Source organism: Osmerus mordax, chromosome 23 (genome assembly GCF_038355195.1).
Source record: "Osmerus mordax isolate fOsmMor3 chromosome 23, fOsmMor3.pri, whole genome shotgun sequence".
Classification (NCBI taxonomy): Eukaryota; Metazoa; Chordata; class Actinopteri; order Osmeriformes; family Osmeridae; genus Osmerus; species Osmerus mordax.
Window position 1 is genome coordinate 6,078,222 of NC_090072.1, and position 13,618 is coordinate 6,091,839.

At 48.6% G+C, this 13,618-nt stretch overlaps 1 protein-coding gene across 4 annotated transcripts; it reads left to right on the forward strand.

Moving 5' to 3' along the window:
- Nucleotides 1-826: 826 nt before the first annotated feature.
- ccdc149a (coiled-coil domain containing 149a) lies at nucleotides 827-10,051 on the forward strand. Of its 4 annotated transcripts, XM_067261714.1 has the most exons (12): nucleotides 827-965; nucleotides 1,764-1,925; nucleotides 2,091-2,129; nucleotides 2,471-2,578; nucleotides 2,739-2,855; nucleotides 3,094-3,266; nucleotides 3,432-3,504; nucleotides 3,622-3,706; nucleotides 4,083-4,227; nucleotides 4,467-4,543; nucleotides 7,598-7,705; nucleotides 8,582-10,051. In XM_067261714.1, the coding sequence occupies exons 1-12, from the start codon at nucleotides 915-917 to the stop codon at nucleotides 9,727-9,729; spliced, it is 2,286 nt and encodes a 761-aa protein (XP_067117815.1). In that variant the 5' UTR covers nucleotides 827-914; the 3' UTR covers nucleotides 9,730-10,051. The 4 variants fall into 4 exon arrangements, with proteins under 4 accessions (XP_067117815.1, XP_067117814.1, XP_067117816.1 ...); XM_067261713.1 differs by lacking the exon at nucleotides 827-965 and having other exon boundaries at nucleotides 1,404-1,925; XM_067261715.1 differs by lacking the exons at nucleotides 827-965; nucleotides 2,739-2,855 and having other exon boundaries at nucleotides 1,404-1,925.
- Nucleotides 10,052-13,618: the final 3,567 nt, after the last annotated feature.

Sequence of the window (13,618 nt, forward strand, 5' to 3'; positions counted from 1 at the left end):
ATATGGAACAGTGAAAACAGTGAGTGAAAAGGGTAGATTGGTATTTGGGGCCAGCTGCTGGGGCCAGCTGCTGACCCAGTGCGAAATATGTTTTGTTGCTGTTGATAATTGTCCTTGAGGGTTTAGGTTGGTTGAGGGGCAGTTCTATGGGCGTATGTGAAGCCCTCTGTGACATGCTTGCGTGTAAAAAGGGCTATAAAAATAAATGTTGATTTGTCTACACTATGCGTAACTTCTTTAATACTCGTTCGCTGTCAAAACAGACTGTAAAAACAGCCTGTTCCTTGATGCATTGGCCTACCAATAATAATACAGTTAGAACCGTGCACTTCTTATCCTTAAGTATGTACCGCACTTGATTATTGACTATTTATGAGTCGATTTTTACAAAGGTATTTGCTAATCAAGGACAAACAGATATTGTTCGTCAGTACAGCAGCTCCATCTCCTGGTCTGTACTATAATGTACATTTAAAAAGGATATTACTAGTTTTTAGAATCACGTATGAGGTCCGTACTGAGCTACGTTTGATAGTTCTGTGTCTTATAAACTTGTACTTTTAATTCGTGGTCTCATAATTGTGTTTTTGTTACGAATAAAAAAATATTTTGACCAAACCTTTGCAATATGATAATGAGATCAAAACACAAATAGCCTATCAGTAAGCCAATTTAGTTGAATCGCAAACCAAATAATTTTGAAGGTCACTCACTACACTTCATCATTGAAAGAAATGCTGGTAGGCAACGTTTGATCTCATTGATCCCGGACATCCCCGACGGCCCGCCCACCTGTACACGGATGAGTGACGTAACAAGTTGCAGAGGGCGGAGGACGCAAGCAGATGATTCTCACAGATGCCGACCGATTTTCACCAACTAGCTTCACATAACGTGTCGAGAAGCCAGAAATCATGAATTCTATTAAAAGGAGTGAGAGCGACTGGCAAGGACTGGTCAGCGAGGTGAGTGAGCCGCACTAAATCCCACAACGATGGCTGTCGCGCTTGCAATGAGACGATGTTCTGAGGTTTGCCATATGGGCAATAAAGCTGAACTGAAAACATATTATCCACATTATAATCACCATTATCATCATCATTCATCAGAATAATATTTTTACAATGCAAACGTGTTTGTAGGGCACATAACATTAGAGAGGCTAAACAAGTTCATTCACAATCCCAGCAGCATAGTAGACCACCTGTTTCCAGAATCTCAAGTCGGAACCTGTGTAGGCCCTTATGGGTCTCTGCAAATATGTCAATACAGTATGACACGAAGCTTTTTTCCGTCTCATGTAGTCTTGTTATAAAGTAATTAGCTCCAGTGGCTACATTTCACAGTATTAAAATATGCTTTGAGTTTGCATGCTATAAATGTATGCTTTTAATACAGTTTATGAGCTCAATTGCTAGTTATCACCTTTTATATGTTTTTGCATAAAGGAAGATATGCCTCTTCTCATTTAAGTGATCTTTTGTCTGGCCTTTGTCTTTTCTGGATAAGGTTCTCTGGGTGGTTTCTTATCACTTCTCGTGACACAGCATGTTTGTTCTTCACCTGTGAAAAAAGCTCAGGTGGGGGCTTGATCAGTCATGTGACAGCTGGCGTTTATGTCACACCAGCTGTTTCTAACTTAAACCATGACATTTAAATGTAAACATTTGAAATACCGGGACTTCCTTTACTGGGCCTCCATTTCCTCTGGTCCTCCTCTTGGTTTTGTAAAACGACTGAATGATCAGAGTGTGTTTCCCCAGTTCCTGGTGTGCAAGCGTAAACTGGAGAGTAAGAAGGAGGCTCTCCTCATCCTGTCTAAGGAGCTGGACACCTGCCAACAAGAGAGGGATCAGTACAGACTCATGGCCAATCAGCTGCGAGAACGCCACCAGGGACTCAAGAAGAAGTACAGAGAGCTCATCGTAAGTCAGCAGGGAAGCTTGTGCACACAACTTTGTTTGGTTGTGCTTCATACTATTTTCTGTGTATTTTTGGATACTGTCTTGATGGTATATTTCTACTTATTCTAACTACATGTACATGTGTTTGTAGCCAAGTATAGGGATTGACTTTGTGTTACATTTTAGGATGGAGATCCCTCTTTACCGCCTGAGAAACGCAATCAGGTAATACGTTGCTACTGCACACAATCCCTGCAAATATGTTACACGTATTCAACCTGATACTTTGTGAAAGAGAAATAAATATATGTATTTAAATCAAGGAATGGCTTGTGGAATGGCATATCTATCTTCTCCACCCGTCTCCCTACATCTCTCATTCTCTTCATCTTCTCTCTACGTCCTGCCTCCCTCCATCTCTCCTCCTCTTCATCCTATCTCCATCCACATCTTCTCCTCTCCATCCTATCTCCTTCCATCTGACCCCCTCTCAATCCTGTCTCCTTCCATCTTCCCCCCCCCCCGCCATCCTCTCCCTCCATCTCTCCTCTTCCTCCTCTCCGCAGGTGAACCTGGCCCAGCTGCTCAGAGACTCTCGGGAGCGAGGGAGGAAGCTGACAGAGGAGGTGAAGGAGTTGACACAGAGATTGACCGAGGCGCAGGGGGATAACAAGGTTAGGGGTCTACACACACACACACGCACACACAAACCTACATACACACGCAGGCTATGGAAATTGAAAAAACTTCAAGTGGGAGTTTTAGTGAGCTCAGCGGGGTATGGTGGTGGTTGTTGTAGCTGTGTGGCCCCGCCCCCAGCCTGTGTGTGTTCAGCTCCTCAGAATGACCATCACCAGGCAGAGGCTGGGCGACGAGGAGGTGGGGGCGCGACACTTCCCCGCCCACGAGAGAGAGGACTTGGTTGGCCAGCTGGAGGAGGCGGGGCTACAGGTGGGAGGGGACCCTCCATTCCATAAATCCATCCATTCCATCCATCCATAAATCCATCCATTCCATCCATCCAAAAATCCATCCATTCCATCCATAAATCCATCCATTCCATCCATCCAAAAATCCATCCTTCCATCCATCCATAAATCCATCCATTTATAATAAAAAAGAGGTTTACTTCCTGTAAGTTTTCCCACAATGACCTGTGACTGATGGGATATAAAACCCGTCCCCTCAGATGGAGCAGCTGCAGAGCTCCGTCAAGGCCATGTGTGACGAGCTGCAGGACGTCAAGGCGGAGCGCGCCGCGTTCAGGGAGAAGGCGGAGCGACTCAACCTGGAGCTCAACCACGTGCTGGGCGGTCGGGACGGCCGCATCATCGACGTGGACGCCCTCTGCATGGAGAACAGGTGAGAGGGGCGCCTACCTCATACCGGCACCTACCTCATACTGTTTGATTAGACTTGCCAAACTGGCCAAACTTATCCAGGCAGCAAGTATTACTAAGTAATTATAAAGTCTTATAAATGACATGTTTCTAGATGTTGTTGATGCTCTGTGTTTGTCTCTGTTAGATATTTGCACGAGAGGTTCAACCAAGTCCAGGAAGAAGTCAACCTGCTCAAGTCTAATATCATGAAGTACAAGGTAAACATAGTATCCTGTCCTTTACGTCCCTCTGTGTCACACAGTACCTACATCTGACTCCAAACCACGCACGTGTAAGTGGTTGAGAGATTCTGAATATACCGTATCTGTTGACAGACGGCGTTGGAGAGACGAAGGAACTCTAAAGTGAGTGGAAAGTCTAGCAGCAGTGCCCTTACAGGAGTCCTATCTGCCAAACAAGGTAAACAGCCACACCTGGGACAAATGTTTGATGTAGTTCAGCTATCGTAGGTCCTTAACACCAATGGAGTTCCATAGGTGGGAACTTGAAGGTGCCTCACAAACAGCACCTACTCACATATATTGTAAATGATCATATGTAGTACAGTTTTTTTTAACTGCTTAAAGACTAGTCAGAGCATCCATTCTTCAAATGACACTTGACTTTAGTCAATAACTATTTCTCTCTCCCTCTCTTTCATTCTCTCTCCCTCTCTTTCATTCTCTCTCTCTCTCTCTCTCTCTCTCTCTCTCTCTCTCTCTCTCTCTCTCTCTCTCTCTCTCTCTCTCTCTCTCTCTCTCCCCCATTCCTCACCTCCCTCCCCTCCCCCTCTCAGTGCAGGAGCTGTTGATGGAGGAGCGGGGCTGCAGTCTCCCGGCCACGCCTCAGTCCATCTGTGACCTCAAGTCCCTGGCCACGGCCCTGCTGGAGACCATCCACGAGAAGAACTTGGTGATCCAGCACCAGCGCCACACCAACAGGTGGAGCCCAGCCACACACCTGCCTTCCATCATGCCTTAGTCTGCCTTGGTCTTTACTCAAATCGATCAAGGTTCCTATGCTGGACTCCTCACAAAGACAGGCTAAATCTCCTTTTGTTCAGGTTTAGGTTCATGGTATCCAACCAATTATTTGAATTCATGTTGCCACACACTCAACTGTACACGCTGCTAGAGATTCACGTCACCCTCTCTTGCTGACTACCACCCTCTCCGCTTAGGATTCTGGGAAACCGAGTTGCAGAGCTGGAACGGAAGTTGAAGACTTTGGAGGTGTCTGGTTTATGGAGTCTGCCAGGTATGTGTGTTTTTGTGTGATTGGGGGATGTCCTTTGTCAAAATACCTATCTAAACCAATCAGCTGCGTTTTTAGTGGTCTTTTTCTAAATGCCTGAGCAAACAGACCAATGAGATGCTTTGTTATTAACCAGGTGTCTCTTTCCTTCCTGCACCTCCGTTCAGGCTTGACCTACCGCGTGTCATTGGGAATAGGGAGTATGTGTTCTCGATGCCTTACGTATACATCCTCCATGCCCATCTCTGTCTGTTCCTGTTCCTGTCTGGGTGTTGTGCCAGGCCACATCTGGGCAGCTTCCCAGAGAAAGGCCACGTCATGCCATCTGTCCGACGGCCATCTTGCCCTCCATCCTCACTGACCACCCCATTGTGCTTTCATATTTTCTGCTGGGATCTGCTCAGTTTTGTACAATGGTCGGTTGACTCATTGGAGAGTGAAAAGGGAACAACCTATTACGGTGGTAGTACTGCTGTACATACGATATTGGGTGGAATGGACTTTGCTTTTTCAGAGCAACTTCCTCTTTATATCCACATGCAAGGTGTGTTTATACCAGCGCTGGGTTGATTCCTTAACAACTTCAATTCAAACTTGTAACTGTTTAGAAGAGGTGTTGACCAGGCAATGACGAGCCACCCAAATGTTATGAACAGATTTGATCTTGGCCACAAGAGGGGAGTGTTGCGCTGTGTGTGGAGCACATCCAGAAGAGCAGAACTGGGTCTGGAGGAAGCTTGTCTGTCATGAGACCGTCATTCTCCCCACCATAAAACTGACAAGCGTCCATTACTGAAAATGATTGCCCACATTACAAACACATTTAGGGGAATGTGCTGTTATTAGGGAATTTGTAGACGAGGCCCAAAGTGACTCACGACTCTGTCCACCACAGTCAAAGAGAAGGAGGGAGGGAGAGATTGGTGAGTCCAGAAAGCGGAAGAGGGGGGGGGGGGGATGGGGATGTTGTTGAGATAGACAAAGGCCGGCAAAAATGGATAAGAATGAAAGAAGGTTACGACTGAGAGGACACTACGAGTGTTAGAGGTGATTGAGTTGTCTGGCAGGCAAACAAAACTCCTCGGTGCCTTTTTGAAAGGCCCCTGATTGACAACGACTCCCGGAATCCACTCTTGGTCCCTGTCTATCATGGCGAACCAGCAATGGATTCTGGGAGTCGCTGTCAATCAGGCCCAGTGAAACGCATGCCTAGGCATGCCCATTGTCTGTCCCGGGGAAGCAGCAGTAAAACATAGAGCCACACATGAAAGGCCAGCGGGAGCGCCGAGTGCGTTCTGCGAGCTGACGGCAGCACTGGTGTGTGAAGGGGTGGCGGAGGAGCTCTGCTAGACGTAGCGGCAGGGCCTGAGTGATCCCAGGCTGCTGCTGCTCCTCTCTCCTGGCAGGCAGCGCCTCCAACTGGCAGGGCCTCTCCGGGACACACACGTCTCCATGGTGACAGACCCGCCCTGGTTGTCGACGCTGCGTGCGAGGGCGCGTCGGTCGGTGTCTGTGCGCGTATGCGCTGGAGATGCATCTCGGGGTGGTTGAGAGTGCATGTCTGGCTGTCAGTGTTCTTAAATCCTATGTGTGTGTGTACATTTCCGTCCGTGCGAGTGAGGAGTTATAGGATGGATAGGCAGCTGTCAGGAGGGTGCAGGCACACGTCTCGGGGCCCCCCTGCTGTGCACGCCATGAGGCTGGGAGCTGCTGTGCTCCTGCTCGGCCTGCTCTGCATTCCTAATCACCAGCACCGCTTCACTGCTGGCTCAAACCCCCCCCCCCACACACTTACACACACACTTACACACCCAGGAACCCTCTAACGCACACACACACATGAACCCTCCAACACACACACACACGAACCCTCTAACACATACACACACACCCAGGAACCCTCCAACACACACACCCACCCAGGAACCCTCTAACACACACACAAGCCCACAGACACCTACAATCTATTTTATAGATATACAACCTACTACAAGTTCTCCTACAGATGCACAAGATCCTTCAAACCCCCTCAGTCTGGAGAGCGGAAGACCTGTCTGAAAGAGTGCAGAGGTAGTTTTAAAAAGACCGTAAAGACTGACTGTGACGTTAGCAGGCTTGAAGTTGTCCTCCTGACTCCAGGAGCAGTGGTGCTGGGCTGTAGTTCAAAACCAACACCCTCACCTACTGGCCACGCCCCTGAGGCTGCAGAGTGGACTCTGTCAGGTGGGCCGTAGGTGTGTCTCCTTCCCTGCTCGGGAATAATAAGGATGCGTGTCATCCAAAACGGAATCCGTTCCTAATTCTAGTGTCCTGAAAGTGATTCGGAGTAGCACCTAGCATTACCCATAACATGGGTTGATGTTCTGTCAACTGTCAATCAAAATCCCACGTCATCCATATTTACATTGACCCGTTTGTGTGGTACTGTGTGTGTGTACTGCGTGCGTGTGTGTGTGGAGCCTGGTATATAGTGCATGGTCGTCTGTGAGTAGCATATGGCGTGAGCCCAGGAGGCGTGCAGCCATCACTAATGAAGACAGATGAGAGGGACTGCAGCCACTTCCTGTGAACACAGCCCTGTGTGTGTGTGTGCGTGTGCGTGAGCGCAGGCTTCTTTGGTGTGTCCATACGTGTTTCATTCCGAAACACTAAATCCATTTGAAAAGATTTTGATGTCTTCTGACTTTTTAACCTCTCAGAGCTTCATCATGAAGACTGATTTCATCTTCAGAAAAATGTTTATTATCTTACCAGATGGTGTTTATTCAATAGTAAATATATTTTTTAGGCCAGCAAGGTTTTCATAACTGTGTAGCAGTCATTTTCAAATGGTGGCTATAGTGTTTTGGAACCATACTAACAGATCATATAGACTCCATCCCATCCAGCCTAAAGTTACACTTTTGAAAGCCTTCTTGGTGTCTCATTGTAGTCTGTTGAGAACTGTGTGTGTGTGTATGCGCTCGCACGCGTATGCATGCGTTTGCGTGAGCAGCACGGGAACTTTTTTTGAGAGGTAACTTTCCCAAATGTTCTTCTTTCGGGGAACCGCATCAGGAGGGCGTGATGTCATTACACTGAGTGAGCATGTGGAGCTCCTAACCCCGGCCCCCCCGCCGGGCCCCCCCCGGCCCCCCGCTCAGCCGCCAGCGCCGACACACAGAGGTGAGTGTGTAATTGTGTGTAACTTTTCCCGTTCACCGACTGCGGCCCTGGCCAACCACATGAAAGCTGTAATTAGCTGGCGCACGGTCTAACCAACCGCCACCTAGACCCCTCCCACATCTTCTTCACCCGGTCCTCTTCCCCTCCTCTCGGCCGCCTGGCCTCTCATTGGTGCTGATGGATAAGTACCCATGGATCTTCAAATGCCATGGCATTTTGGAAATGCTAGCAAATTCTCGCCTTCTGACATTCAAAAAACTGTCTTTTTTTTCTTCTTCTTTTTAAGGAGAGCCCCACATAAATATGTATGCTTGGCGGGTAAAACAATGTTTTTCTCTCTCTCTCTGTGGGGGAACGGGGGTACTCTGCGTGCAGTCTTTAACCTTTTTGGCTGCACATTTGCAAATATGGGTCAGTAATCCTCTAAATGAGAGCATATTTTGGAGGGGAGGGGAACTAAGCTGTTGCCATCGTTGAGGATACGGGCCGTCACACTCCCGTCTGTGCCTGTGGTACTATTTTTAGCGTGTTGCCATGGAAGCTCACCAGTCAGTCACATAAGTAATTGAAATAACTTTCCTTATTGATGCATCGGGCCTATACCAAAGAAATGGCAAAGTCTTGTAATGCAATCCTTTGATCTTTTCTTTATTTAGAAGCATAGTTTACATTTAGTGTAATGATGAGAGCTGCTGTAATCTGACACATTAGATTACAGCAATAGATTACGCAATCTAAGAGCACTCACTCGAGCAGGCAGGATAAAAAATGGGTTGGGGTGTGTATGTGTGTCTGTGTGGGTGAGGGGCGGGCTTGTTGTTGTTGTTGCTAATCTCAACCTCTCATCTTTACCTCTTGTCTTTACTTCTCTCTCAGTCCAATCAGAGGACAGAGCCACGGGATGCTTGGGAGGGTCGCCGTGGGAACGGGATGTAGCCGGCGGTGACATCGGAGCAGATGGTGTTGGCAGTGAGGGCGCACCTGTCCCACCTGACGCCCCGGAGTCCAGCCGAGGGGCGGAGTCCAGCCGAGGGGCGGAGTCCAGCCAAGGGGCGGAGTCCAGCCGAGGGGCGGAGTCCAGCCGTGCCTGTGTGATTGACCGGAGGGGGGTTGAGACTTCGTTGCTCACAGAGAAGCAGGTAGCTGCAGAGCTTGCACAGGGGCGGAGTCCTGTAGAGGAGGAGGGGCATGAGGTGGAAGGAGTCATTGATGAAGATCTGGGTTCAACAGTGGAGGAGGGGGAGGAGGCGGCCCTCGCTCTGGATGATCATCTTGAGGCTACCTCAGTCAGACTCTGGCTCACACTGGAACCAGGGGAGCCCTCCCCAGACACAGCCCTCACACTGGAACCAGCAGAGCCCTCCTCAGACACAGCCCTCACACTGGAATCAGCAGAGCCCTCCTCAGACACAGCCCTCACACTGGAACCAGCAGAGCCCTCCTCAGACACAGCCCTCACACTGGAATCAGCAGAGCCCTCCTCAGACACAGCCCTCACACTGGAATCAGCAGAGCCCTCCTCAGACACAGCCCTCACACTGGAACCAGCAGAGCCCTCCTCAGACACAGCCCTCACACTGGAACCAGCAGAGCCCTCCTCAGACACAGCCCTCACACTGGAACCAGCAGAGCCCTCCTCAGACACAGTCCTCACACTGGAACCAGCAGAGCCCTTCTCAGACACAGCCCTGACACTGGAACCAGTAGAGCCCTCCTCAGACACAACCCTGACACTGGAACCAGTAGAGCCCTCCTCAGACACAGCCCTCACACTGGAACCAGCGGAGCCCTCCTCAGACACAGCCCTCACACTGGAACCAGCAGACACAGCACTGGATCCAGCAGAGCCCTCCCCAGACATAGCCATTCTGTCCTGTCATTCCCAGGAGGAAGAGTCAGATGTCATCCCTGCGACAGCAGAGGCCTCCGCCTCCATGATCAAGCTTGCAGATGTGAACAGCACTGCGGGGTGGGACCTTTATTGTCACTCGGGACAAAGTTTCCATAGCGACAGTATGGCGTAGTCGGTAACCCCAAGAGCTGGATAGGAGAGAGGGACTTGCTGACCGATGGTAGCACTGGTGTTATCTAGAAACATTCTGACAATACATCCATAGACTACTTCAGAACTCCTGGCAATTCTCTTCCAGGCGTAAAGATGCCTTTTCAGAGTACTGTTCGTTTGCCTGTAAGTTTAATTAAACATTAGGCACCAGACATAATTATATGATCACTCTGTTGACCTGGTTGTGTGTGTGCATTCTAACAGTCAGTAATGGACCAAATTCTTTGGAATGGAAAGTAGATATTACCTTGTGACTGCATGTGCCTTATACACAGAAATAAACACCCTGATGTGATTCTAAATGATTTTCAATTTAAAACTGATATGGATGATGACTGATTAGTCAGCAAAAACATGTCTTAACACTGGTTTCTAATCTTTCCCAAACAGTTCCGTAAGTAAAACCAGTGCCACCTCCCTCCCACACACCACACAAACAAACACACACACAGGTTTGTGTTGAGGCCAAAGTCTCGCCCCCGCTGCAGTTTTGCGTGTCTGCTGTGTGCCCTCTCCTTCTAAGACCCAGGTGACAGCTGGCCTCTCCAGGATAACACACCATCAAAGCCAGAATTCTCTAACTGCTTATTCTGCAGAACGCCGCTCGCTATTTTTAATCTTTGACACAAAATGGAGGGGAAAAACAACAACCCAGGCAGCCGTGGGCGCGGCGCCAGGCAGCTGATATGGCACACTGGCGAGGCGTTTCCAGGAATCTGATGACTTTATAAACAGATGGGATTTACGCTAATGAAACAGTGAGGAGATGTGGCACCCTGGGCTGTGGCGACACGCGTAGGGGTCCAGCCAACTTTGGATTGATGGTGTGCTTCTTCATCATGTTTCAACTCCTTCAGAGTTTTTGAACTGCGTGTGTCTGTGTGTGTGTTTCTGTGTCAGTTTGTGTTTGTGTGTGTGTGTGTGTCAGTGTGTGTGTTTGTGCATGTGTTTGTGTGTCAGTGTGTGTGTTTTCTTCTCACTGAGAAGCTGCTGAGGGGCAGGGTATTGCATATGCCCCGTGCGCCAGTCCACCAAACTCGTCAGAGTCCTGGGACACTGAACAATTGCAGGTACTCAGAAGGTCTGCAGTCATTCTGACGTAGATTGAAGGTGCAAATATAGTACAAATACATCTTACATGGTATGCAACCATTGATCAAATGTCAAATGTTAGGTTCTACAGGACCAGAAACTCCTCTTCCTCTGACCTGAACCCCTCTGAGCATCTGATTGGCTGTACGTGTGGTCTATTAGGTGGTCGAGAGTCTAATAGACCACGGCTGTGTTTCCCTTTCCCCTGTGAGTAGAGATGAAGGGAAGTCTGTGTGCTGCTCATGACCAAACCTCAGTCCTGTCTCCCCAACAGCGAGAGCAACACACACACGGAGGACATGAAAGCTTTAATGTGCAGATCCGGTGACGTTGGCTGCTCTAGTCAAACACGAATCAGTTCTGAGCCTCACCAGTAATGGTGACTTACTTCACTCTTCAGCCCAGCACCCCCCCCCCCCCCCTTCCGTGCACCAACCCTGGACGAATGCACCAGCCCATACGGGTCCCAGCAGGCCTGCTGACTGGAACAGTTGAAGGGAGCGAGGCAGAAGGCAGCTGGATGAGACAGGATACAACACCCCATCAATACAGAGGCAGGAGCAACGGCGAGCCAGCGGTTTCCACGCCAACCACCACTCCACCGGGTTAATTACTTTGCCAGCCAAATGCCCTGTCGGCAGTGGCCAATGGCTGACGCCTCCTGCATGCTCACTGCTGCTTGAGCTGTGTCAGGGGCCCTGGGGACTGGAGAGAGAGGGAAGGGGAGGGTTCATCACAACCTGAAAGCTAGTTACCTGGTGGTGTGATTCGAAAAGTGCAACTCTCACTGCCATCTCATAGGATGGCTGACAGGGCTGTTAGTATCTGAACTGAGCTCAATCCGGTGTTGTCTGACTTGTTTCCCCTGTTGGCAGTTGTGAGTATATTATGTACAAGTTTTCTAATTGAACAGTGTTGGAAATAGCCTACACTGTGCATATTTCGTACTTCATGTGAAGTAGCCTCAATAATACTAATCCTGGACACATACTGTTGCTGCTCTTGTTAAGTTCACTCTTAGAACAAATCATGAAACCCCAACCCAGACAGGTAAAAGGTGCAGTAGTATTCAGGCCTACTATGCAATCTCATGCTGTCTACAAGGTCCTTAATTATGTTCCACTTGATATGTTTATGTAAGATGAATTTAAGTGGGTGGTCTGGTTATGCAAAGCAAATCATGTTACCCTCACATTCATGGTAGTGCTCCCTCAACTTTTGATTTGGGTGGCCAGGTCTGCTCGTCTGTGTCTCAGTGCTTAGTGATACCTTGCAGTTTTTTGTGTGTGAGTGTAACAGACGTGGCCACGCTCCATCACAAGGTCCACGGGCTGATGTTCGCCACTCTCTGGGCTCGAACACGCCACCTCTGACTTGCCAAGCGTGACCATTACCAGCTACGCCAACGAAAAACTAGCTCTTCGTTGACGCGGGTGGCCTGTTGTATACTTGAGGAGTGAGTTTCACGGATTCACACCCGTTACATTAGCATAAACTTTACCAGCCTCTCCAACATGGCTCCCAAGCCCCCCTCGGGAGCCGGGCTCGATCTGACGGAGGAAGAGGAAGCAGGGGGTGGTGGGTGGCCGATAAGGAGAAGGGGCCGCACCGGAGGTCAGCGCACAGCAGGTGTACAGTCAGATCTCTATTAAGATAAGAGATGGTGGGCAGAGGCGATAAGAGCAGGCAGACAGGACCTGCTGATATCTGCAGTGGGTAGCAAGAACTAATGCCACGTGCTTGACCAGCAGGGGAGCTACGGTTGAGTGGACTTGTCCTGGATGGTAATGAGGTCGTTCTCAGTCCTTCTGGTTTGTACATGATAGCGGCAGATTAGAGACGTGGAAGTTGCTAAAAGAGCCTCGAACGCTTTTCCTTAATGTCTGGGGTGACTATGGACGAGGAAGAGTGCCACTCTATAGGCATGCAACTCGTCTCACTGATTTTGATATCTTTATCTTCGTTTCCATTTTGGATTATTTTTTTGGGTAGCATTGAGCTTTGAGTAGGTTTGTCAATCCAGTTTTCCACTTAGGTATAGGATTTCTTTCACACAAACTATTCACTTTGTCCATTTCTACTGTTCTATTCTGTCATTAGTGATTCATCATCAACATCATTCACCTCATCATTTGTGTCATCTCAAAAGAAGAAATAAAAACAATAGCAGTCTTCCGGGCCATTCTTTGTGGGGAGCCCACTCTGCAGGGGTGCTCCTTCCAGCTGTACCGCCCAGTCTGGGCTCACACAGGGTGGAATGGCTCCTTCTACTGACACAGTGTGGTTCCTCAACCCAAATTCTTCACGCTTCCCTCCATCCATTCCAGAAGGAGGGAGAATCATTTCAAATCCATTTTTAGGATCTTTTAAGAAATACTGGAGTTTCTGGTCTTCTGGTCAATACCCCAGTTGTCAAACATAGCAATGATTTAGCTGTAGTGTTTATTTGAGCCCGTCACGACACTCCGATCTTCTGTTTAGCAAGTCTGTGTAAGCCACTACAAAGCAAGTCAGGTACACAGATAAGATCATGCTATAAAGCCAGCATATTGGATTACTTACATCATGTGTGTAAAGGTTGTGTTTTGATCCATAATGTAAGACTGCATTGGACAGTGTATTAACATTCACGTTAGTCACTCAGTGCACTAAGGCAAACACACTTTCAAAACATGAAGGTACCTGTGGCTCAGTTGGCTAGAATGTAGCATCTCTAATCCAGGGGCTAGTTGATCAAATTCTGATGCATGCAGAGA

Coding starts and splice junctions, on each gene's coding strand:
- ccdc149a (XM_067261713.1), top strand. CDS start 1,647: ATGACATTTAAATGTAAACATTTGAAATACCGGGACTTCCTTTACTGG. Junction 3,505..3,621: donor CTAATATCATGAAGTACAAG/GTAAACATAGTA, acceptor ATCTGTTGACAG/ACGGCGTTGGAGAGACGAAG. Junction 7,706..8,581: donor GCCAGCGCCGACACACAGAG/GTGAGTGTGTAA, acceptor CTTCTCTCTCAG/TCCAATCAGAGGACAGAGCC.